At 42.0% G+C, this 27,277-nt stretch overlaps 1 protein-coding gene across 1 annotated transcript in view; it reads right to left on the minus strand.

Annotated features, from left to right (window-relative positions):
* The window catches only part of SHISA8 (shisa family member 8), a 171,150-nt gene that overhangs the window by 19,369 nt on the left and 124,504 nt on the right, over positions 1-27,277 (minus strand). The window contains exon 3 of the mRNA XM_082265112.1: positions 17,136-17,285. Coding sequence (XP_082121238.1) covers positions 17,136-17,285 — 150 coding nt within the window. The remainder of the gene's footprint in view (positions 1-17,135; positions 17,286-27,277) is intronic.

Here is a 27,277-nt window from a genome sequence, read left to right on the forward strand (position 1 = left end):
TGTACCTACCTGTTCTGGCCTGGGTCTATCCATCCATCATGGATGAATGGACCCAAGCCAGGCCAGAACAGGTAGGTACAGGCAGGTCACCGTGCAAGATTTATCAAGTTACCCAGGCCGGGCCCAGACCAGAGTGTGCAGATATCATTATCATCATGGATGGATGGATGGACCCAGGCCAGGCCAGAACAGGTAGGTACAGGCAGGTCACGGTGCAAGAATAATATCCCAAGCCAGGCCCAGACCAGAGTGTGCAGATATAATTATATATATCATCATGGATGGATGGATCATCCATCCATCCATGATGATATATATAATGATATCTGCACACTCTGGTCTGGGCCCGGCCTGGGTAACTTGATAAATCTTGCACCGTGACCTGCCTGTACCTACCTGTTCTGGCCTGGGTCCGTCCATCTATCCATTAATGATGATGATATCTGCAGCAGATATCATTATCATCATGGATGGCATGGCAGGCAATGGATAGCAATGGCATGGATGGCAGGCAATGGATGGCAATGGCATGGATGGCAGGCAATGGATGGCAATGGCATTGCATGGATGGCAGGCAATGGATGGCAATGGCATGGCATGGATGGCAATGGCATGGCATGGATGGCAGGCAATGGATGGCAATGGCATTGCATGGATGGCAGGCAATGGATGGCAATGGCATGGCATGGATGGCAATGGCATGGCATGGATGGCAGGCAATGGATGGCAATGGATGGCAATGGATGGCAATGGCATGGCATGGATGGCAGGCAATGGATGGCAATGACATGGATGGCATGGCATGGATGGCAGGCAATGGCATGGCATGGATGGCAGGCAATGGCATGGCATGGATGGCAGGCAATGGCATGGCATGGATGGCAATGGCATGGATGGATGGCAAAGGCATGGATGGATGGATGGCAATGGCATGGATGGCAATGGCATGGATGGATGGCAATGGCATGGATGGCAATGGCATGGATGGATGGCAATGGCATGGATGGCAATGGCATGGATGGATGGCATGGATGGATGGCTGGCAATGGCATGGATGGCAATGGCATGGATGGCAATGGCATGGATGGATGGCTGGCAATGGCATGGATGGCAATGGCATGGATGGCTGGCAATGGCATGGATGGCAATGGCATGGATGGCTGGCAATGGCATGGATGGCAATGGCATGGATGGCAATGGCATGGATGGATGGCAATGGCATGGATGGCTGGCAATGGCATGGATGGATGGCATGGATGGCTGGCAATGGCATGGATGGCAATGGCATGGATGGCAATGGCATGGATGGATGGCTGGCAATGGCATGGATGGCAATGGCATGGATGGCTGGCAATGGCATGGATGGCTGGCAATGGCATGGATGGCAATGGCATGGATGGATGGCAATGGCATGGATGGATGGCAATGGCATGGATGGCAATGGCATGGATGGATGGCTGGCAATGGCATGGATGGCAATGGCAAGGCATGCATTTTTTTGTGAGTGGACAGAGGCCTGAGGAGGAGGAAGACGACTGAGGACTTACCGGGCTGCTGCTGCACAGGGCTGGACTCTTCTCTCTCTTCCGACCTGAGGCCTGGATCCGAATGCTGTCTGCCGTCCGTCCACTTAGAAGGCCCGCCGCCGCCGCCGCCCGATCCGACTCCTGGTCTCCTCCTGGTCTCCTCCTGGTCCTGCACTGGTCCTCCTGGTCAGGCGCCGACTCAGCGTCGGCGAGTGCTCTGAGCGGATGGGACTCGGGAGTCTTCTATCTTCTCTCAGCCGCGGCCCGGGAAGGAATGGAACCCGGAAGGCGGAAGCGGTGTCGGTGATCGTGACGCCGGGGCAGTGCACCGCCCCACGCGTCACGTGACCAGATGATGTCCTTCTGTGATTGGTCCAGGCTGGAGTCTGGACCAATCACAGCCAGGTGGGGGTGGCCAAGCGCTCTTTTCTGCGCCCAGGTTACGCCCCAGAAGGCAGCCAATCGGCGCCTCTTCTGGGTCGTAAACCCCACCCCCCCTTTAGCCACCACATAAGCCGGTCAGGCCGGCGAACCCAATTTTTTTTTTTCCTAACTTTATTGGGTTTTTTTTGTCTTTTTTTTTTTTTCCTTTTTTTTTTTAGGGGGGCGGCGCCCTGGCGCCCCCTATGCACGGGCCGCCACTGGCCAACATATCCTTTAAAATTGGAGCTTTTTATAGATAAAACCCGGTCTCTCTGGTAAAACTGGTCCAAGTACTTTATCTTTTTTTCAGAATATCCCAGTGTTTACTAACTATTTTTTCAACTTGCTTGTATTGCACATTGAAATCCATAATTAATTTAAATTCAAAATTATTTTTTTAATTTCTCTTCTTCCTCCATTGTTGGTTCCTATCAGAGAGTTCCTATCCATTTGTTGGACTTGTTTTCTAGCTGACTCTATGCTTTTCATGGTATAACCTTTTTCTAGAAATCTCTTCCCCAACATTTCTGATTGGGTTACATAGTCAATTTCCTTTGTGCAGTTTCTTCTTAGTCTGACGAATTGACCCTTGGGAATATTACAGAGCCACGTTTTGTGGTGTCAACTGGAAGATAGGAGTTCCAATCCGTCAGTTTAAAGTAGTTTTTTGTGAGTAGTCTCCCCTGACTCTTAAAAATTTCTCGGTCTAGAAAGACTATATTTTCCTCATTTGTATTCCAGGACAGTTTAATATTCCTATTATTCCGATCCATTTTTTCTTTAAATAGATTGAAGGACATATAATCCCCTTTCTACACAATCAGGAGATCGTCAATGAATCTCCTGTAACATAATAATTCTGGTGGACGGTCCTTCAAAATATGTTCTGTTCCCAATGGGCCATGAAGAGATTGGCGACGCTTGGGGCAAATCTAGCCCCATAGCGACGCCCCTCGTTTGGGACCCTTTAGGGGAAGACCCACAAGAGGAAAAAGGGGTAATTTTAATCACAATTTTAATCAGAATTTTAATTATAATAACCACTGGCAAGGAGACTCTCAAACACATTACCAACAATGGCTGAGAAGATTTCCTGAACAGAGAGACTCTTATATAGAAAGTGATAATGGTCAATATTATAAATCACCAGCATTTAATATCCCAACTGAGAATAGATTTACGCCTTTGCTGAATCAGGAAAGAGAACCCTCCCAGGAAGCTTTTTTAGGGAACCCCAGGGGACCATGGTCGTACCGAGAGTCAAATACCCAGGGCGACCAAAGAAAAGACAGAGGACGAAGAGCAGGGAGAAAATGCCAAAAAAAGAAAATACAAGTAGGAACAGGCATTTTCAATATCAGCGACAAAGTATTGAATAAACAAGAACTTAAACTCTTAGATAAAGGTTTGAAATTTGCACCCGTAAAAAATTTGAACAAGTTCGACACGTACGTACACTTACAAAAATGTGTCCGCATCAACCAGAAGAAATATTTTCTATCCAAACCGGACACTAGACCTCCAGTGGTAGAAACCGGTCATCACTCCACTTTGAAGAACAGATCCGTGTTCAATCCGTTGAACTCTGGTAATCAATATATTGAAGTATTCAGGAACATGGTAGCTGATCATTTGGAAAAACGGAATATCCGGAAGACACCCAATCCTCAATGGATAAAACAGGGTATCAAAGATTTAGAGAAGGACAAAAAAGTTGTCATTAGACCCGCGGACAAAGGGGGTGGACTGGTGGTAATGAATAGATCTTATTATAGAGAAGAAATGGAAAGACAACTCTCCGATACAGCCATGTACCAGTTACTGAATAATAATCCGACAATCGAGTATAAAAAATAATTAAATCAGTTAATCAAGAAAGGGATTAAAAAAGAATTTTTGACTAAAAAAGAAGGGTCATATCTGAATCTGTCAGCGTGTAGAACACCCATAATCTATTTTTTACCGAAGATCCATAAGGATTCTAAAAAAACACCGGGAAGACCCATTATTAATGGGATTGACTCGATATGTGCCCGATTAGGCCAATATATTGATTACTTTTTACAGCCATTGGTAACCCAAACTTGGGCTTTCACGAAAGACATGAAACACGTGATCCAATGCCTGGAAGGATTAGAAAATATAGATGACTGCATATTGGCTACAGCCGATGTCAGGTCACTTTACACGATCATCGGATACTCTGAGGCAATTGCATCCACCAAATGGGCTTTACAAGACTCGGATCTCTCGATTAAACATAGGAAATACTTGTTAAAATGTTTGGAATTCTGCCTTCAGCATAATTACTTCTGGTATGACCACCACTACTACCTCCAAATGAGGGGCGTCGCTATGGGGGCTAGATTTGCCCCAAGCATCTCCAATCTCTTCATGGCCCATTGGGAACAGAACATACTTTGAAGGACCGTCCACCAGAATTATTATGTTACAGGAGATTCATTGACGATCTCCTGATTGTGTGGAAAGGGGATTATATGTCCTTCAATCTATTTAAAGAAAAAATGGATCGGAATAATAGGAATATTAAACTGTACTGGAATACAAATGGGGAAAATATAGTCTTTCTAGACCTTGAAATGTTTAAGAGTCAGGGGAGACTACTCACAAAAAATTACTTTAAACCGACTCCTATCTTCCAGTTGACAGTTGTCACCACAAAACGTGGCTCTGTAATATTCCCAAGGGTCAATTTGTCAGACTAAGAAGAAACTGCACAAAGGAAATTGACTATGTAACCCAATCAGAAATGTTGGGGAAGAGATTTCTAGAAAAAGGTTATACCATGAAAAGCATAGTCAGCTAGGAAACAAGTCCAACAAATGGATAGGAACTCTCTGATAGGAACCTACAAATGGAGGAAGAAGAGAAAATAAAAATAAGAATTTTGAATTTAAATTAATTATGGATTTCAATGTGCAATACAAGCAAGTTGAAAAAATAGTTAGTAAACACTGGGATATTCTGAAAAAAGATAAAGTACTTGGACCAGTTTTACCAGAGAGACCGGGTTTTATCTATAAAAAGCTCCAATTTTAAAGGATATGTGTAACGCTCCTGCGTTTTATGTATAATGTGGATTTACAGCTGCAGAAATATTCCACTTCAGTAGTCATGTAGAGAAACGCTGAGACACCAATCCCAACTCCCAAGACTCATCATGTGTGGATAGTCTCAATTCAGCAAGTAGATACACACACTCAATAAGATGTTCCTAGAGTGACTTGTATGTATAGTAATATAGTGATGATAGGCTGAAGAGACAGGTTGGGTAGAGATGGTAGATGACAGACACTTGAAAGGAATGTTCTTGAAAGTAAGATAGTAGCAGATGGGATGCAGATAGGTTTAGCAATCATGTATGGTAGCAGATGATAGAGTAGCAGGTGAACATACAGGATAGACCAACCCAGTGCAAGAGCAGATGGAATTAGGCTCAAGAGCTAGCAATCTTAGTTAATGCAGATGTAGTAATAGTCCTTAGTATGCAGAGCTAGATAGTGTAAGCTTTAGTATGAAGGTTATAGAGGTTTCCCCTGTGGGGTACTTATCACTAGTAGCAATGTAGTAGAGGAGAGGTTCGGCAAGAGCGGATGATCCGGTAACGGGATACAGGGATCAGCAGCGTGGTTCCGATAGCGAGGTATGCTTGCAAGCATGAGAGCTTCAAGGCAGATTATGCGGCGTTGAACGAACATGTGAGTGAGACCGCCGGAGGCTGAAATAGCCGCTCCAGCGGCGCTCAGTGATGACAGCATCGGTCTTAAAGGTGTATGCGCACCTTACCAAAAGAGAATGGTGGGGCGCATACACTTAGGAAAAGTGGAATTAGGGTACCAAAGGTACCAGAACATTACAGTACCCCCCCCTTAAGGCCAGCTCCTGAAGGCCTCTGGAGCTGGTTTGTCTGGGTACTTCGCATGAAAGTTGCGGATTAATCTAGGGGCATGTATGTCAGAGGTGTTTAGCCAGGTGTCGTCTTGGGGCCCATAGTTCTTCCATCGAACTAAGTATTGAAGTTTTCTTCTGTGGATACGAGAATCCAGAATCTCTTTTATCTCATATTCTTCTCCACCTTTAACTTGTACAGGAGGAGGAAGTGGGATAGTAGGCCTTATTCCTTGGTCAGGAACATGGGGCTTCAGTAGCGACACATGGAAAATGGGATGTATTTTGAGGTCTATTGGCAATGTAAGCTGTACTGCAGCTTTTCCAATAGGTTTCTTGATTGGGAAAGGTCCCAAGAAGAGAGGTCCAAGCTTTTTGCTAGGGATTTTCAGTCTTAAATTTTTTGTTGAGAGCCAAACGAGGTCCCCAATAGCATACTGAGGAGAAGGTCTTCTGCGAAGATCATAGTACTTCTTTTGTTGACTATGAGCGTGTGCAATGGTAGTATTAAGCAAACCCAGAGAGTCCTTTATTTGGGTAAGATAGTCTGAGGCTACTGGGTTATTTGAAGGAAGGATGCGTGGTGGAAGAATAGAGGGATGAAACCCATAGTTCAAGTAGAACGGACTCTGCTTGGTCGTACTGTGGGTTGCGTTGTTGTAGGCAAATTCTGCCAGAGGGAGAAGATCCACCCAATCATCCTGTTGGTAAGAAGTGTAACAACGTAAATATTGCTCGATGCATTGGTTGACTCTTTCAGTCTGTCCGTTGGTCTGTGGATGGTAAGGAGAAGTGAGCTTCCGCTCAATTCGTAGTATGTGACATAGTTCTTGCCAGAACTTGGAAATAAATTGTGATCCACGGTCAGACAGAAGAGTTTTTGGGATACCATGTAACTTAAAGACATGTTTCATCAGGAGTTCTGCCGTTTGTTTGGACGAAGGTAGTCTGCGAATAGCAATGAAATGTGCCATCTTTGTCAGATGGTCCACTGACACCAAGATGGTATTAAATCCTTTGGAAGGAGGTAGTTCTACTATAAAGTCCAAGGACACAACTTCCCATGGAGTTTGGGGTATTGGTAGACTGCATAGTAGACCGGATGGTCTCGTAGTGTCAATTTTGGACCTGGCACAGACATTGCATGAAGAGACGAATTTTTGTATAGATGTTTTCATGTCAGGCCACCAGAATTGTCTGGTAATCAGATTAAGAGTCTTTGTCATACCCATATGTCCTGCCATAGGCACATCATGCGATAATTCCAAGATCTTGGTGCGCATGGTAGGTGGTATGTAAAGTTTGTCGTTGTAGTAGAGGAAGCCTTCTGCATCGGTATTTAGTTGTGGTGGGGGTGAATCCAAACTTATACCATGCAAAACCTCTTCCTTCAAAGAACGGACAACTCCAATAATATGCTTGTGAGGTATTATAGGAACGGAAGGGATTTCGAAGTAGTTTTCTTCAGTTAGTCGTGATAGTGCATCCGCCTTTTTGTTCTTATCTGCAGGTGTGTAGGTCACTAGGAAGTTAAACCTTTGAAAGAATAGTGACCATCGTACCTGTCGGTCATAGAGGAAAGGGGGAAAAAAGCGCCAGTGGAGTGCAGTTGTTAAAAAAGAAGGAAGTTTATTAAAAATAAGTATAAAGGAACAGGTGACTCGATACTGGACTCACTTCAGTGCAGTCACTGTGGTGCCCTCCCTGGTGTAGGTCAGTGACGCCCGGATACGCCCACCAAAGCCCAGACACCCCGTGACGTCAGACGCAGCCGGAAGAAGCCTCTAACACGCTCCACATCTCCTATGCCGATCCGACCCGGAAGTCGCCTGAGAAACCCCGGACTTCTCCCGGATGATTGGACCGCATCAGGACCCAGAGCAGGCACCGAGCTTCTGACCTACACCAGGGAGGGCACCACAGTGACTGCACTGAAGTGAGTCCAGTATCGAGTCACCTGTTCCTTTATACTTATTTTTAATAAACTTCCTTCTTTTTTAACAACTGCACTCCACTGGCGCTTTTTTCCCCCTTTCCTCTATGACTAACATTGAGCTGCTTCGCTCACCCGGAGAGCAGCCCTGAGTGCAACCCATCCTCATCCACCCACTGAACAGAGGATCGTCCACACCCGGACCCCCCCTCCCCCCTTACACCCCGGGTCAGCCTAATACTCTCTGCCTCCAGGCATCTGAGCCCTATTTTTTGTCCCCCCCCCCAAGGCTGTTCTAGCTGACAACTAGTCCAAGTACCAGTGTCCTGCCTGAACCCCGCCTGACCATTTGCCTCTATTAGCAGCCACAATAGAGAGCAGCACCCCCTGTGAGCGCCTTAAATAACATATTTTTTCTTTATCGTACCTGTCGGTGAGAGAGAGTTTTGTTAGTCTGAAGATATTGAAGATTTTTATGGTCCGTGTATATAAGTATTGGTAATCGGGTGCCTTCGAGTAGATGTCGCCAATTCTCCAGAGCCAATTTTATAGCAAGCAGTTCCTTTTCACCCACGGGGTAATTTACCTCTGGACTGCTTAAGGATTTAGAAAAGAAGGCTACTGGATGGAGTGGTGAAGTGTTAGTTGGTCGTTGGGAGAGTATTGCTCCTACTGCCATGTTTGACGCATCTACTTCCAGAATGTATTGGAGGGATGGGTCTGGATGGCGTAGTATGGGAGCAGAAGTAAACCTTGTCTTTAACAGGTGAAAAGCTTTATTTGCTTCATCTGACCATTTGAATGGTCTCTTAATGCTAGTGAACTGTGTGAGGGGTCTCACAATGGCAGAGAAGTTCCTGATGAATTTCCTGTAGAAATTAGAAAATCCAAGGAATCGCTGTAGCGCCTTGCGGGTGGTTGGTGTAGGCCAATCCTGAATGCAGGATATCTTACTCATGTCCATCTTGATTCCTGTTTTGGATATGATGTAGCCTAGAAACAGTACCTCTTCTTTATGAAACAAGCATTTTTTCAGTTTCACGTATAGGTTGTGTGCAAGCAATCTCGATAATACTAGTCTTACATGTCTTATGTGTTCAGACAAGGATCGTGAATATATAAGTATATCGTCCAGATATACCACAACACAGACATCTAGTAAGTCTCTGTAAATATCGTTTATAAATCGTTGAAAGGCTGCAGGGGCGTTGCATAGCCCGAATGGCATTACAAGATATTCGAACAATCCGTATCTGGTTCTGAATGCAGTCTTCCACTCGTGTCCATCACGGATTCGAATGAGATTGTATGCCCCTTTCAGGTCCAATTTTGAAAAATAGGTAGCTCCACGCACCTGCTCAATGAGCTCAGGGATAAGCGGTAGAGGATAGCGATCTTTTATTGTAATAGCATTCAATTGCCTATAGTCGATGATAGGCCTGAGACTTGAGTCCTTATTGCGGACAAAAAAAGAGTCCTGCTGCTGTGGAAGAAGTGGAAGGTCTAATAAAACCTTTTTTCAAATTCTCATCCAAATATTCTTTGAGATGGGAAAGTTCATCCTGTGAAAGAGGATAAACATGACCGAACGGCAATTTGCTATTTGGGAGTAGATCAATACTACAATCATAGTCTCGATGGGGAGGTAGTGCTTGAGCATTTTTCTCAAGAAAAACCTCAGAGAGATCCTGATAACATAGTGGTGCAATCTCATCTGTCACCACAGACAGGATCTTCCCGGAAGACGGGAGGTTACACGTACCCTCGCAATAGCAAGAGAGGAAGGCCAGGGTCCGTTCCTTCCAATCTATGGTTGGTTGATGTGTGTGTAACCAGGGAAGTCCCAAAACAATGGGAAAGTGGGGTGAAGGTATTAGATCGAAGGTAGTGGTCTCCATATGAGACCCGTTAGTAGTGACTAGGAGTGCCTGTGTCTGATCAGTGATCGGACCAGAGGATAAAGGAACACCGTTAATAAGACTCACTGAGACAGGTTTAGGTTTAGAAATACAGTAAAACCTTGGATGGCGAGCATAATTCGTTCTGGAAACATGCTTGTAATCCAAAGCACTCTTATATCAAAGCGAATTTCCCCATAAGAAATAATGGAAACTCAGATGATTCGTTCCACAAGTCCTTCAGTTTATAGTCTATATACAAAGATTATAGCAATGTGATAGGTTGTGTCATCATAAAATGTCCATTCACAATATGCAGCCTTCCCAAGGGGATTAGAAGCAAAATCTAGCAGAGCTACAGAATATAAGAGAGATGAGAGGAGCCTCTAACTGTAGCAATATGGTTACATTTAATGAAGGTTCAACATTTAGCAACTCACATGGTTGATGATTAAAACAGGCACATCTAAGTATGCAGGCATCCGGGGTAAAGCTGTCCACATAGACCATCTTCTGAACCACCGGCTCTCACCACTGTCAGTCCGCAAACATGACCGGGAAGAATAGCCTGCAGTAGAGTGATCTGAAAGTGAGGCTTTGAATCACTCGTGGATTGCAGCGGGGAAGGGATGATGAAGATGGCTGTGCAGAGGATGGTCTATGAGGACAGCTTTACCCCGGATGCCTGCATACTTAGGTGTGCCTCTTTTAATCATCAACCATGTGAGTTGCTAAATATTGAACCTTCATTAAATGTAACCATATTGCTAAACTTTAGAGGCTCCTTTTTTTTTTTTATACATGACGCTACTTGTATATCAAGACATCGCTTGTATATCAAGTCAAAATTTATTTAAAAAATGTGCTTGTCTTGCAAAGCGCTCTCAAACCAAGTTACTCTCAAATCAAGGTTTTACTGTAATAGGGACTTTATTTAAAGCAGCAAAACGTATGTCAATATAATTTCCACAAGATCCTGTGTCAATCATGGCCTTAGTAGTAATCCTGTTCTGGTCCCACTGTAATGTTAAGCAAACAGAAAGGTAAGGGTTAGTGATTGAAGTTGTCAATCCCCCTAGGAGGACATGTAAACACTCACCCTTCTTTTTGTAGACTAGGGGACAGACGTTTATCTTGTGATCCGGGGATGCACAGTACAAGCAGAGATTACCAGATCGTCTTCTGGCTCTTTCCATAGTTGATAGAGGTGGGCGTATGGTTCCTACCTCCATAGGAGTGGGATCATCGGCCGAAATCCGAGAAGAACTGGATAATGGCATTCCCATTTTTTCAGCCTTTCTTTCTCGTAGTCTTCTATCTATGGTGATACTGAGTTGTATCAATGCATCCAGGGTTTTTGGCACATCCGCTCGGGCGAGCTCGCCTTTAACGGTCTCTGATAGGCCAAGCATTGAGATGCATCATTCGATTCTGAATCAAGGGTCCATCTCTTGAATTCTGCGACAAAGTCTTCCACAGGTCTCCTACCTTGTTTCAAGGACCTTAATTGAAGATTGGCAGTACTCTGCCTATTGGGATCATCATATAGGCTAGTAAGTTCTGCTAGAAATAAGGCATAGGATTTGAGAAGCTGATCGTTTTTCTCAAAAAGAGAGTCTGCCCAGGCCCGAGGATCGCCTGTTAGGTAAGAAATAATAGTACAAACCTTAATGTGATCAGTAAGGTAGGTACGGGGTTTTAGCAAGAAAAGTAACTCACATGCGTTTTTAAATTCGCGAAATTTTTTGCGATCGCCTGTAAATACCAAAGGAGGATTTATTTTGGGTTCAGGGGACTGAGCAGTGGTAAGTTGTGTCAGTCTGGTTACCTGCTGCATCAGAGCCTGATTTTCTTCTCTTAATTCAGCAAGTGCGTGTATTAACGCAGTTACTTGCTGTTTTAATTGTGTCACCTGAGTGGTTATTTCTGCTGAATCCATTTGAGGTTCGTTCAATCTGTAACGCTCCTGCGTTTTATTTATAATGTGGATTTACAGCTGCAGAAATATTCCACTTCAGTAGTCATGTAGAGAAACGCTGAGACACCAATCCCAACTCCCAAGACTCATCATGTGTGCATAGTCTCAATTCAGCAAGTAGATACACACACTCAATAAGATGTTCCTAGAGTGACTTATATGTATAGTAATATAGTGATGATAGGCTGAAGAGACAGGTTGGGTAGAGATGGTAGATGACAGACACTTGAAAGGAATGTTCTTGAAAGTAAGATAGTAGCAGATGGGATGCAGATAGGTTTAGCAATCATGTATGGTAGCAGATGATAGAGTAGCAGGTGAACATACAGGATAGACCAACCCAGTGCAAGAGCAGATGGAATTAGGCTCAAGAGCTAGCAATCTTAGTTAATGCAGATGTAGTAATAGTCCTTAGTATGCAGAGCTAGATAGTGTAAGCTTTAGTATGAAGGTTATAGAGGTTTCCCCTGTGGGGTACTTATCACTAGTAGCAATGTAGTAGAGGAGAGGTTCGGCAAGAGCGGATGATCCGGTAACGGGATACAGGGATCAGCAGCGTGGTTCCGATAGCGAGGTATGCTTGCAAGCATGAGAGCTTCAAGGCAGATTATGCGGCGTTGAACGAACATGTGAGTGAGACCGCCAGAGGCTGAAATAGCCGCTCCAGCTGCGCTCAGTGATGACAGCATCGGTCTTAAAGGTGTATGCGCACCTTACCAAAAGAGAATGGTGGGGCGCATACACTTAGGAAAAGTGGAATTAGGGTACCAAAGGTACCAGAACATTACAATATGTTGACCCCAGGAGCAATAGACCCTCCTGTTTATAAAAAAGGAGGATTATTTTAATTTGTGGCTGGGTTTCATGCATGTGGAAGGTGTTTGGCCTGCAGGCATGCAGTCAATAACTAAAAGAAAAAAGAATTTATATCTAATAGCACAAAGAAAAGATACCCCATTAAAGATCTGATTACATGCAGCATGGTAGGGGTAGTATACATGCTAGAATGCGGTTGTGGACTCCAATACATTGGACGCACATCCCGAAGCCTCAGTGTAAGAATTGGAGAGCATGTTTAAAACATCAGAAAAGGTACATAACACATAATGTATCTAAACATTTCATATTAGTCCATGACCGAAACCCCAGTTCTTTGAAATTCTGGGGAATTGAACGCGTGGTCAAACATTGGCGAGGTGGCAATTATATTAGACATCTAAGTAAAAGAGAATCTTATTGGATATATGAGACCAAAGTTCTCACACCTAGAGGTCTTAACGTCAAATTCGACCTAAATTGTTTTATTAGTGATAAATAAACTGTTCTTTGTCCTGAAATTAATTTTAATATCTAATATTTCAACTAATTATATTTGAATAATATATAGATTTTATTAAACATATTAATAATATATTTATGTGTAGTATTATTTTGATTTATCCCCTCTATCCTAACGAATAAATAATATAATAATTTTAAATGGTTAATAATTAATTTTTAATCTATTATTTATTATTATTTTTAATTAATCAATATTAGGGTCTCCCTCTAGTCATTTAGTTATTTTTACAATTTTTATTTATGCCTTTTATTTATTTCTTATGTATTGACAATGTTTTTTAGTAGTAATACTGTAGTTTAATTTATATATGTATGCTTTTTGTAACTATGTATATTCTCTATGTGCTGGCTTGTGTGAAAATAGGTAATGAAGGAGTTAATGTGTAAAAGACAGAACTTCCGGGGATTGGATGGGAGTAGGCTCCTAATATATAAATAAGTAATGGTATCCTTTTATATTTATTTATTTTTAACTAGTCTCCTATTTGAATATGGGAGATGATTTTTCCTGTTAATGTGCCTTGCATTTGTAAATGATCATCCCGTAATGCTTGTGGTACTGCTATGCAGAGTGCGAGCTGGATTCAGGGCATGGCGCTGCGCACCACAGCATTGTTTCCAGTAGTTGGGCGGGTAATCATTAACATGGCACTACATAGGACGGACGGTCCGTTCAGGCTCCACCCCGCTGACGAAGTCATCTGACGTAACGCATACGAGGGAAGGAGCCTACTCACAGTACGTCTGTTCCTAGGAAGTCCTGTTATCACGAACTACTGTATCTGCTGTTTTCAGCCCGCACTGCTAAAGTGCAGGGTAATGTGAGTTTATTTTATCTCTCGATTTACAAATAAAGCATTTAAAACTGAGAGCATTGGATCCTATCTCCCCTTTGTTTTTCTGCTGAGTTCTGCTGTGATCCCTATCGCATTCGGAGGGCAGTTAAAGTGGAAGGAGTGGAGTTAATAGGCTGCTGATCTATACGATATCTATGCGTGTATGACTCCTTGGAGTCTATCCTTGAGGTGAGCTGCTAATTTGGCACTAGTCACCAGGAGCACATGTGTGGAGTGTGGAGCACTGTGGCACTTTATTTACTGAATACAGATGAAGATTGAGAGCATTTTGAATAGATTTTTGGTTATTTATTCACTGAGCTTTTGTGTTTTTTACTATTGAATATTCACCTGATCACCTACACTGGGACTTTTTTGCACTTTATCGCACCTATTATCTGCATTGATTTGCGTTTAATAGTTTAATATTGTTTATTTATAATATGCACAATTATTATTTGTTTGATTAATTTTCACTTGGCGCAGCAATATTTATGTAATTTGATAAAAATTTTATAGCCTGCACATCTGAAAATTCATAATCGGCTGTCGAAAGCACTATACTAACAATCCGAAAATCGGCAGGTCTTTCTTCGGATTAAATTTTCCTTCTGATTTTTGTATCGTGTGTATGGGCCTTAAAGCACCAAAAGCTAAAGAAACTTCTCTTTCCCTGAAATACCATTAGCTGTTGTCAGAATTAATAATACATTAATAATATTTCGCTGTGCCTCCATTATGTCAGAATGTTTATACTGCTCTGAATATAACACTGTCTATTTATGGTTAATAATAAGCAAAGATCTGTGCGAAAGGAGAATCTCAACTTATTCCATAAATCAATATGTAGCGAATTCTTTTTATTGATTAATTTCTTTTTAAAAGCATATACCAATCTTAGTGAAAACAGTCTACAGTATGGAATATATAAAAGTTTTATTCACGAGACATGTAATCACGATAAATGATCAAGCTTGAGATGACACAAAAAGATAACTTCACAAAAATACAAACTTCAAACAATAAATGCAATGTGATGGGTAGCTCAATAATGAAAGTGAAACTGAAACAAAGTTAAAGTGAAACGAAAGCAAGATTACAATTTCCCCAGATGTAGTAGAAACCATATTTAAGTATACTATACAATCAGACCACAATTGTCTGCGCAATCACACGGCCGAAAGTCATTCCACTGCAGATGGAGTGAGAATAAGCCATGCAAAACGGAAGACTAAATTCGCAATAATGCGCTAAATCTGATATTAATAAAAATGTATAAAAAGCAAAAATCATCTCTTTAGAGAAAAATCTATATATGGTTTATACGGCTGGGATTGTACTTTCGTTACCCTTTAAATATGCAATGTAAAACATTTAAGGAAGTACATAAACAATATTGAATAATAATCAAATAAACAGCAAGGCATATTTACCATATTTAAAATGGCCGCTAGCTTAGAATAGTAGTTACCAGGTTCCTTAAGATGGCTGCTTTTCCAAGATGGTGGCCAATTAGGGAGGAGCTTCGTTTGGCATCCCTCAAAGGTTCAGATACATGGTGGAACGAAATGGAGGTTGTGTAGATGAGTCTATGCATGATTGTAGTAGTGTGTATGTTGTATGTGTGATGTATATTGGGCAAAATGTCATGTGTCATGTGTCTCTCTCATCTGGGCTTTTATATGATATAGAACAAAGGATTATTAAAATTACCATAAGTTAAACCCAGAGGGAGTAACATGATCATCATTGGTTGGAACATCTTATTCATTAACTGGTGATGTCATAGGGTGACACCTCTTGGTCAACCAGTATATTAAAATTAAATAAAGATTTCTCCATTTAAGACTATTATAAAACAACATAAAAATGTAACCATGCTCTCATCTATGACATGTCCATTTAATCCACCAGGTATCTGAATAAAGATTAATCTTGATAACACCATTCTAATATTTAATATATCTTATTTAAAATATATTGGATTTGACTTTTTAACCTAAGACTTCAATTAGTAGCAGTCAGCAAAAATGGCAGTATTGCATTGCACTTAGGTTCAGTATGACAGCATTATTTATCTTCAAATAAACTTCGAACCTTATATTGACCAATAGCTTACAATCCAGACCTTCTGGAGTCCAGCAAGGTCAAACAAAATTTTATGATGCTTTCTACATCTTACAATTTACAAATGTTTACTGAAGTCTGTCTTGACATACAGAGATGAGTCATCAAAATCAGTAAAGTTAGAAGTTAGCAAAATATGAAATTATTTTAATATATAACGGTCTTCTACATATCTATGTATGCTAGTTATATATATATTTCAGTGTTAAAATTCCTTTACATATAAGATTATAATATATATCTTTAAATCTTATTTTAAAATGGATCTAAACACAGAAAAATACTGACTTGTTTTATGATCCCACGCAAACAAGATTACCTTGGAATAGTGTCTTAGACCTTATCTTAAAGAAAGTCAACAGACTATTCATTATTTATTAGCTTGGATCAACACAGCATGTCTGGGGTAAACCTGTTTAAGAATTTCCTGAACAGGCTTTTTTTTTTTAAAGGATATTTACCCTTTTAGTAACCTGACAAAAATAGATGTCATTGCTAATTCTATACAGATCAAAATATGACATTTCATTTCAATTTGTAAATTTGACCTCCCCAAATAACCCTGACACTGTTCCTCTCTCTGGCCTGGGATTTGGCCAAAGACCATCATTGATCAAAGATTTGCACTTTACCTCAGGTGACCTCAGTGAGGTCTTTTGCAAAGCATTATTGGATATTTGGCTGGACAGTTCCCACCAAATGTTCCTATGATCTGAATCAGTCTGAGCCATTACTAAACCACAATAAGCATGTAGGAAGTAAAGAGTTTGGCCAGTATACCAGTTCTGCATACTTATTCTGGATCAGAGGCCCAAAGGGGTTGGTTTACTAAAACTGGTGAGTGCAAAATATGGTGCAGATCTGCATAGAAACCAATCAGCTTCCAGTTTTTTTTTTTTGTCAAAGCTTAATTGATCAAGCTGAAATTAGAATTTGGCTATCATGCACAGCTGCAGCATATTTTGCACTCTACAGTTTTAGTAAATCAATCACCAAAGTAATAAATCCAAAATACTATGAAAGTAGCCAGGCAATAAGCATTTTCTGAAGGACGTCTCAAATAGCTTTCATATTTTTTCATGACAGGTTTCCAAGAATCCCGATTATTACTGTGGGGCAATTGGTTCATGTCCTGAGTCTGTTGTTCTCTAGTACAGTTCTTACCTGACGTTTTTATTGTAGCATATTTTGAGAAATCTTGGTCTTGTAAGGGGATTCCAGGCACTAGTTGCGCTCTGTTATTCTGAGCCAGAGGAATACCGATCTGAGGTGTCAAAGGTGATGTTAGTCCCAAGCTACTGAAATGTGTGTGATCTGTTGAGATGCAAAATACATAACAGGTTACACAGTTACATAGTTTATGGTTGAAAAAAAGACACAGGTCCATCCAATTCAACCTCCTGTGTTTATATGTTTGTGATTTTTACTTTCTAACAACACACTTATTTTTATATTTTATATCCTGTTTCCTGAGAAAGACAACTAAAAATATTTTGAAGTTGTCGACTCTTTCAGCTAGTACCACTTTCTGGGGAAGGAGCTCCACATTTTTCACTGCTCTAACAGTAAAGAACCCCCTTTCTGCAATCTAAGGTTAAACCTCCTTCCTTCCAACTTTAAATCATGTCCTCCTGTTCCCTTCTGGGACCTTAGAGCGAACAGTTTATTACAATTACTGAAGTCAACTCTATATTTGTACATTGTAATCAGAGCCGACCTTTGGGGTGTACGAGCTGTGCAGCCGCACAGGGCTCTATGGGCAACAGGGGCGCCGTGCGGCCATCACAGCTCGCAGCCATCAGTTACTCACAGCTAGGACGAGTCACAGCAGGACTGTCTGAAGATGGGGCTGGTTGAAGATCAACGCAACTGAAACAAAAAATGGCCGTGGCCGGCCCAAAAGGTACACTGTGCATGAGCCACTGTCACTCGGGAAAGCCCGTACACGCTCGGCTATTCTCGGGCAGACGGTGCATGCACAGTGACGTGTTGGCATGGGGCGGCGCTATTTTTAAATGCAAGGTGCCTCACCAAACGGTAAGTGAGACCCCTCAGGAGATGCAGTGCTGCGGCAATGGTACAGGAGATTCTTCAGGAGAATCTCCTGTACCATGCCCGCAGCACTGCCTCTCATGTACCATGCCCACAGCCCTGCATGTACCATGCCCACAGCCCTGCATCTCCTACACCATGCCTGCAGCCCCTGCATCTCCTGCACCATGCCCGTGGCCCCTGCATCTCCTGCACCATGCCCGCATCTCCTGCACCATGCCCGCAGCCCCTGCATCTCCTGCACCCCACCTGCAGCCCCTGAATCATGCCCACAGCCTCTGCATCTCCTGAACCATGCCCGCAGCCCCTGCATCTCCTGTACCATGCCCACAGCCATTGCATCTCTCTCTTATTTGTTACAAATATTTTTTTCCTCTTTGTGTATGTTTAGGTGACCAGGGGGCGAGGGGTGAGGATGGAAGGGGAGGGGGCGCCACAAGATTAGCTTGCACAGGGCACCTAAACACCTAAGGCCGGCCCTTATTGTAATTATATTCCCTCTTAAGCGCATCTTCCCCAGAGTGAATAACTAGCTGTAATGTAATTATTCCTCATATCCCCAATGGTCAATAACCCCAACTGATCCTCCTTCCCACTAATCATTTTGTTGCCCTTCTCAAACTCTTTCTGATTCAACAACGTCTGTCCTGAGGATTGGTGACCAAAACTGAACTGCATGTTCAAGATCAGGCTGAACCAGTGTTTTGTAAAGGGGTGGAATTATTGATTTATCTCTTGTCTGTATGAGTTTTTTGTTGCATGACAGTACTTTGCTAGCTTTGTTAGCTGAAGTAGAGAGACAGCCACACAAAGGATCGGTTCTATTATTTCCCCCTGCCACCCAGATCATCCTCCTTGTCCACCTTCCTCTTCCCCCTGCCCCTAGCAGCACTGTAGGCTTCTCTTCCCTCCTATCCCACTGACTGCGGGGGATGTTTCAGGATGGTGAGCGAAGGTTTTGGTAAATATGTAATTTACTAGACCCTTCCTTTTCTTAATGTACACAGTGACTGATCAGGACTGATTACTCACTGTGTTCATTCACCACTGAAGCATAGTAAACTGTGTTTACTATGGTTTCCGTTTGTGAATGAACAAGAACAGAGCACTTCCCATTCATTCACTGTCCAGTCCAGCCCCCCAACAAAGTTGTGAAAAAAATAATGATTTGTAAAATGTAAAAATATGTAAAAAATGTTTTAAAAGATGGAAAAAAATAATTTAAAAAGTAAGTTCTCTGGCCTATACAGTGTGAATAAACTGTTTTTATTTTTGGTTGTTTGGCTGCAGCCAAATGTTACTCTATGAGGCAGCAGCAGCTGTATGAACACATCTGCAGGTTCTAATGAGTGGGTGGCCCTGAATGCTTACTGTCTATGTTCAGGGCCGTACATCTACACCAACACACCTGTCAAATGAGGACCTGTTGTTGTGTTCTTACAGCCTCTGCACCACCATAGTGTAACATACACTGTGTGCACATAGCTCCAGCCACATAAAAAAACAAAAAAAACCCCACTGGTTCATACTGTGCAGACCACAGCACCCATTTGAATGACCCCCCAATATCTCAGTCACACACGGACCTTAGTATTAACTCAATGCAGTTTTATCATTTTGTTTAGCAGAAATTTTGCATGATATGTTGCGTTTTGTGTGATTTTTGTGTAATTTTTTTTTTTTTTTTTGCAGCATTCAAATAGCTGTGTAGACAACGGCCATGGAGACCATACAACTTAAAGTACACAAATCCCTGACAGGAAAAAAACCGACACGACCATATACAAAACAATAGAAGAGTAACTTACTAACTGAAACTAAATCACATATTTCAGATGATTGCAAAATGAGCAAACAGTGGTAAAAGCAAATAGAATTCTGGGATACATCACTAAAGGGGTCACACCAGTAGGAGGTCCTGATTGCCCTATATAGATCTTTAGCAAGATTTTGTTTTGAAAACTATGTCCAGTTCTAGAGACCTCACTAACAAAAAAACATTGATAAGAGTCCAGAGATGGGTAACAAAAATGGTAAAAGATCTGGGTAATAAAACATATTTAGAGCGTCTTCAGGAACCTAACATGTAAAGTCTAGGGAAAAGAAGAGAAAGGGGATATATAGTGCATCCCCTAAAGCAGTGTTTCTCAACTCCGGTCCTCGGGGCACACTAACAGGCCAGGTTTGCAAGAAAACTGAAATACATCACAGGTGATATCATTTGCTGCTCAGTGATTGCAGTACTCTAGTCTGCATCTCCCCAAGGTAATACTTAAAATCTGGCCTGTTGGTGTGCCCCGAGGACCGGAGTTGAGAAACACTGCCCTAAAGAGCCGCAGATGAACTGGAATCCCCCACCCTGCAAAGCCAGACACACCAAATTTTCACAGGCACTCCAGAGACAGAGAACAGTCTGCAGCATTGTTTTTGTGGTTAGTTAAGGGTTAATTACTTAAATAGGAATGGGAGATTTTGTGATACCCACTTAACCTCAGCAACAAAACTTTGGCAACAACTTCAGTAATATCTTTCTATATACAGTCTTCTTGACACTCCTCCTGCACTTCACTTGCTTGCAGTCTCCAGCTGGATCACTGTTAATGGATTTGACAGGCACAGTCAGATGTAGAAATGGCCCTTTGCAGGCAGGAACTCAATGTCCCTTGTGTAGCAGATTACAGTGATCAGCTTGCACTTTCCCTCCTGTGGCTACTGGTCCCAGTACCATGTCTTCAGACACTGCCAACCCAACTGCCCCTTTCACTACTAGCCCTCCAGACTAACTTTTCGTCACAGTCCACCCGGCTGACTATGCAGGAGATCTCCCAGGGAAGGGATGAAGACTTGGCACACTGCAGTCTTCAGAGAGAACTGGCTATATATGGCAGTCTCCTCCCTTTTTTAAGTCTCCATGAGTGCTGCTCTACTCACACTGTTCTTTCACTTGCACCTATGCCTCCAGGAAGGGCTTCCTCCATATATTGTGGTAAGGTTCCTTCCAGCACCCGAGGGCAACTGACAGCCTCCACATCACTATATCTCCATCTTCCAACCGACTGTCCCTGCTGACATGGCTCATGTCTATGTATGAGGTAAGCTCTGCCCCCTGCCAGTCCTCTATTGGGGATTGGCTGAGGCCTCATTAATATGCTTGGCAGCCCCTCCTTACTCCCACCCTCCTGTTCTGCAGGTTACTACAAACTTCCAGACCAGGGGGAAGTGCCAGAGAGAGCTGTCAGATGAGTCATCTAGCCCTGAGTGACTAAACCCTGACCCAGATTGACAGCTCAGGCTTTGCCCGGAGCTAACTAAATTTACCTATGCTAACAAACCTACACTACAAAACCTAACCTACATCTAGCACACTAGAGGGTGCTACAAGGAGACATGACTGAAACCTTTAAATGAATCAAGGGGGAGGGGGGGGGGGGTAAGGTCCAAGAGGGCAGTTTTTCAATATAAAACCAAAATCAATAACACTGGGACATGACCTCAAACTAACTATAGGAAAGTTCATAACCAATCTTAGAAAGTATTATTTTACTGAAAGGGTAGTTGATGCTTGCAATAAAATTCAAGAAGAGGTAAAGAACCAACAAAAAAAATTGCTTTAAACATTCTTGGGACACACATAGATCTATACAAAACATATACAGTATATAAAAAAACAAAAAATGGCAGACTCTATAGAAACATAGAACAGTGACGGCAGAAAAAAGACAGAGTAGTCTATGTCTCCTAAGGGGACCTAACATATATGCCAGGTGTAACCCCAACAAAGTGGAGCTAGATGGAAACCCAGACCTCAAGGATATGACAACTGTGCAGTTTTTGTCCCCAGCATGGAATGATCCAGTAGATATCATATCTCACACAAAAAGGAGGGGGAGAGGCAAGAAGGGATTGAGACCAAGACAGGACCTCAGTTAGCGATAGGACTCGTCTTGAAGAGAGCCTTACCCTCCGCAGAATAGATAAACATGTTCCAGTGGACCCAGGTTTTGGAATACAGCTCATGTATACAGTATTTTGAGTAGAAAGCACAAGGTTCTCCATCTGGATCAACTGTTCAACCCCTTTGAGCGAAAGCCCAATGAAGGGAGGTTGTGGAGAGAAATGCATGACTTGGCAGCATAAAGAAGATGGCACTGAATGGATTTCTTGTAGGTTTTTTCATTCGGAATGTCTGAGACATCAAGAAGAAAAAATAAAGGCTCTTCCAAAATCTGATAGTGGGTAAACTTTTGTGATATTTGGAGCAATTTAGCAATTTTGTGTATTTTTAGCAAAGGTATATACTCTTTTTTTTTTTTTTTGGGGGGGGGGGTTGACTGTCATTTTTATACTGCATCCCCACATCAGACAGGCTAGATTAGACTCTGCTCCTAATGTGTTATTTGCATATGTTTATTTGGCACCCGAGTGCATGACTGTACATTTCTTGATTTTGAATTCCATCTGCCATGTAAGTGCCCAACCCCCATTTTGTCAAAATCTTCCTGTAATGATGCTTTATCCTGTACCAAAGTTTTTTCCCTGCATATTTTGGCATAATCAGCAAACACTGAAATTGAGTTCTTGATTCCAACCTCTACATCATTAACAAACTAAACATCATTGATCTCAATACAGAACCCTGGGGCACGCCATTGACAGCTTTACACCATTCAGAGAATGAGTCATTCATCACTACTCTCTGAACTTGTTCATGCAATCAGTTTCCCATCCATATAGATACATCTTCATCAACCCCAACAGACTGTATTTTAAAGATTATATGTTTGTGAGGTACAGTATCAAATGCAAAATTTTGTTAAACTAAGTCGACTGGACTTCGACCATTTAATTTCTTACTTACTTTCCCATAGACTGATAATAGGTTGGTCTGGCAAGAATGGTCTTTCATAAATCCATACTGGTTGTCACATGATACATTTATTGCAAATAAATCTGTATAGCGTCCCTTACCTTTCCATCAAATACCTTACATACTAGATGTTAGGCTGACTGTTCTGTAGTTTCCTGGTATACGTTTAAATTTTTTGTAAATTGGTACCACGTTTGCTCTACCTCAATTTAAAGGTACCATTCCATGCAGTAAGGTGTTATTAAAAAATTAGAACTAGTGGCAGGAGCATCGCATTATTTCTTACTTATCATTTCATCCACGTGTGGCAATGTATATATTAATGTGAGCAGCACCCATTAGAGTGTGTTTGCACATACTATACGTCAAACTATGTATTAGTAGTGTTAGCGCAGGAGTATTCACGATCATTGTATTTTCATTAATTACTCAGGCATGCAACACTGTACCCTTATTCAATTTTTTATCTTTTTTTTTGAGACAGATAGAGCTTTTTTTGGAGGTATTATTTCACCGTTTTTGTTTTTTTTTTTTGCTATGTAAACGAAAAAAATACCAAAAATGTTGAGAAAAATACTACTTTTTCCTTCGTTTTTGTTATAAAATTTTGCAAATATTTTTGGTTAAAAATAACCTAAACAGTGTGTAATATTTATTCTGTGTGAAAGTTATAGAGTCTACATACTATGACATATACTGTATATATTTAAAAATTGACCAGTCCTGATCTACTGACTGCCTCTCATTTCATGGGATCCTAAAATGCCAGGACAGTACAAATACCCCCTAAATTACCTCTTTTTGGAAAGTATACAGTCCAAGGTATTTAATAAGAGGCATGGGGAGTTTTTTGAAGTTGTAATTTGTCACGGTTTTTTGAAAAAGGAACAAATTAAATATTTTTTTTTTTTACAAAGTTGTAATTTTAACAAGCTATTTCTCACACACAGCATAGGCATACTTGCAATTACATCCCAAAATACATTCTTCTATGCCTCCTGAGTATGGGGATACCACATTTATGAAAATGTTCACAGCCTAGATGCATAAAAGGGTTTAGGGGTGAAAGCCGATGTAATGTATGAGTTAACGGGGATTGGGCATCTTCTAATGTCACTCAAGCTTTTCTTTGGTGATGAACGTTCCAATCTACAATGTGAGTAAGATGACATGCTAGATAGTATTTAAAATGATTTGGTAAATCAATCCCCTCTTTTTATTTTAGGAAGAATGAGCCGAGTTTATTTGATACGAGGGGTAGAACTTTTCCAAATAAATGTCGAGTACGCACGCTTATTCATAGAAAAGAACAAGTTGGGCAGGGTGATTAGGATAGTTTGAATCAGTTAAAGTATTCTGGGCTGAGCGTCCAAACCATGAAATGTTGAGACTCATCCACCCCTTTAAATCGTCCTGTATTTTTTTTGAGAAACGGGGTAAAGTTTCTGTCATAAAGGTCTCTAAATAAGGAGGGTATCTGGATCCCTATATAGGTTATCACGTCTGGTGCCCATGTAAAAGGGAAATTGTCTTTACAGAGAGAGAACAATGGAGTCGGGAGGGAGATATTGAGCGCTTGCGACTTAGAGTTGTTAGTTTTTCGGTTAGATAGGTGGCCAAAATGTGTAAAATCTTTAAGTAAATTGGGAAGGGGTATCTGTGGTTTAGAAAGGAGAAATAAAAAGTCGTCAGCAAATGCAGCTAACTTATATACAGTATTATTCATAGTGATGCCGTAGATGTCTTTGTTTGCCCGTATTATGTTAACAAAGGGATCTAGCATTAAAACAAATATCAGGGGTTAAAGTGAACATCCCTGGCGAGTCCCATTTTTAGTGTTAAAGGCGTCCGACAGGAGACCATTAACTCGCAGCGAGGCCGCGTTCCAGCTTCCACCGCACATCGCAGCCGCTGCCTTAGACGCTGACCGCCGACTGCTGGAGGAGGTAGCCGGCTTCCTTTTCTCCTCTGATCAGCGATCAAGCTTCTGAACTGCTGCACACGAGTGGATGGCACCTCCCAGAGGAATTCCTGATGTCCATGACTTGACACAGCTCGATGACTTTGGTTTCTAGTGAGTTTATATTACCTATGCCTTGTTATTAATAAAGACTGTCTGCACTTAGAGCGCTCTCTCTCTTTTTCTTTTGTTTAGTTCAGAATTCCTCTTGTCTGTGGAGAGCAGCTCGTGCCTTGGACATTTTCCATCAGGACTCTGTCATTCATCAATTTATGGTATTTTTTTCATCTCCATTTTTTTTTTTTTTGTTTGTTTTTGCAGTTTCTATTCCCCATGTTCTCTTCCCTTCCCCTCTCCCACCCGTTCTAACCCATTTACCCTTCATGTGCTGGAGGTTTTGTTAGCGCTCCTACATTGTTGTTTTTTTCTTTCATTAGCTCGCACACGGCTGTTGGGTTAGAATAAAGTGCAAGAATGCTTGCTTGCATACAAGGGTGCAAATCCAAGGCTCGTAGTGCTTTATTCATATAGTCCCAGGCCACCCTGTTAAACGCCTTTTCGGCACCCAGGGAGAGTAAAAAGCCCTGGTCTCCAACCATAGAGAGCCAGTGATGGATGTTAAGTGCCTTGATGGTGTTGTCTACGGGGGGGCTACACAAACCCAGCTTGTAAGGCCGAACTAAATAATACACCTCAGGAAGTGCCACCATGGCTAACAGAAGATAGACTTAGAGCCAAACTAGAGAAACTTAACATAAACAAATCCCCGGGACCGGATGGCTTGCACCCGAGGGTTCTTAATGAGCTCAGCCAGGTGATCGCCAGACCATTATTCTTGATCTTTAAGGATAGTTTACAGACGGGTATGGTGCCAGCTGATTGGAAAAAAGCTAACGTGGTACCAATATTTAAGAAGGGGCCGAGATATATCCCGGGTAACTATAGGCCGGTCAGCCTAACATCTGTAGTCTGCAAAATTTTGGAGGGGATGTTAAGGGACCACATACAAGACTTTAGTAATGAAAACGGTATTATAAGTAGTAATCAGCATGGATTCATGAAAAATCGTTCGTGCCAAACCAATCTATTAACCTTCTACGATGAAGTGAGCAGCCACCTAGATAAAGGTAAGCTTGTGGATGTGGTGTATCTGGACTTTGCAAAGGCCTTTGACACCGTTCCCCACAAACGATTACTGTACAAACTAAGGAAGGTAGGTATGGATCAGAAGGTGAGTACCTGGATAGAGAACTGGCTCCAGGGGAGAGTACAGAGGGTGGTGATTAATGGGGAGTACTCGGATTGGGCGGGTGTGGAAAGTGGGGTCCCCCAGGGTTCTGTCCTGGGACCAATCCTGTTTAATTTGTTCATAAATGATCTAGAGGAGGGGATATCTAGCACAATCTCAGTATTTGCAGATGATACTAAACTAGGCATGCCAATATCTTCTATGCAGGATGTGGAAACCTTGCAAGCAGACCTGAACAAAATAACGGGGTGGGCAACTACATGGCAGATGAGGTTTAATGTTAATAAATGTAAAGTAATGCACTTGGGGGGCAGAAACCAGAAAGCAAGCTACTCACTAGGGGGGGAACCTCTGGGTGAGTCTAGGATGGAAAAGGACTTGGGGGTACTGGTAGACAACAAGCTTGGCAGTGGCATGCAATGCCAAGCCGCCGCAAGCAAAGCCAACAGAATACTGGGATGTATAAAAAAGGGGATTCACTCCAGAAATAAAGAGATTATTCTCCCACTCTACAAGACTCTGGTCCGGCCACATCTGGAGTATGCTGTCCAGTTCTGGGCACCGGTCCTCAGGAAGGATGTGCTGGAACTGGAGAAAGTCCAGAGAAGGGCAACAAAAATAATTAGGGGAATGGAGGACATCAGCTATGAGGAAAGACTACAAGCCCTGAACCTTTTCTCTCTGGAGAAAAGACGATTGAGGGGGGATATGATATCAATGTACAAATACTGTACTGGTGACCCGAGCATAAGGAACAAACTATTCAGAGAAAGGAGATACCATAAGACACGTGGTCACTCACTAAAACTAGAGGAAAGGCGGTTTAACCTTAAAGTGCGTAAGGGGTTCTTCACTGTAAGAACGGTAAGGATGTGGAATTCTCTTCCACAAGCAGTCATATCAGCAGGGAGCATTGATAGTTTCAAAAAACTATTAGATGGACACCTTAAAGACCACAACATACAGGGGTATACAATGTACGGTTAAAAGCAAACACACACACGCATCATAGGTTGAACTGGATGGACTGATGTCTTTTTTCAACCTCACTAACTATGTCTACTTAGTCAAGTTTTTTCAGAGAGGGGAGCAATGGAAGGAGTGTGTTAGCTAGCATTTTTGCATATACAGTATCTCACAAAAGTGAGTACACTCCTCACATTTTTGTAAATATTTTA

Source organism: Pelophylax lessonae, assembly GCF_965119305.1.
Source record: "Pelophylax lessonae genome assembly, chromosome: 8".
Taxonomy (NCBI): Eukaryota; Metazoa; Chordata; class Amphibia; order Anura; family Ranidae; genus Pelophylax; species Pelophylax lessonae.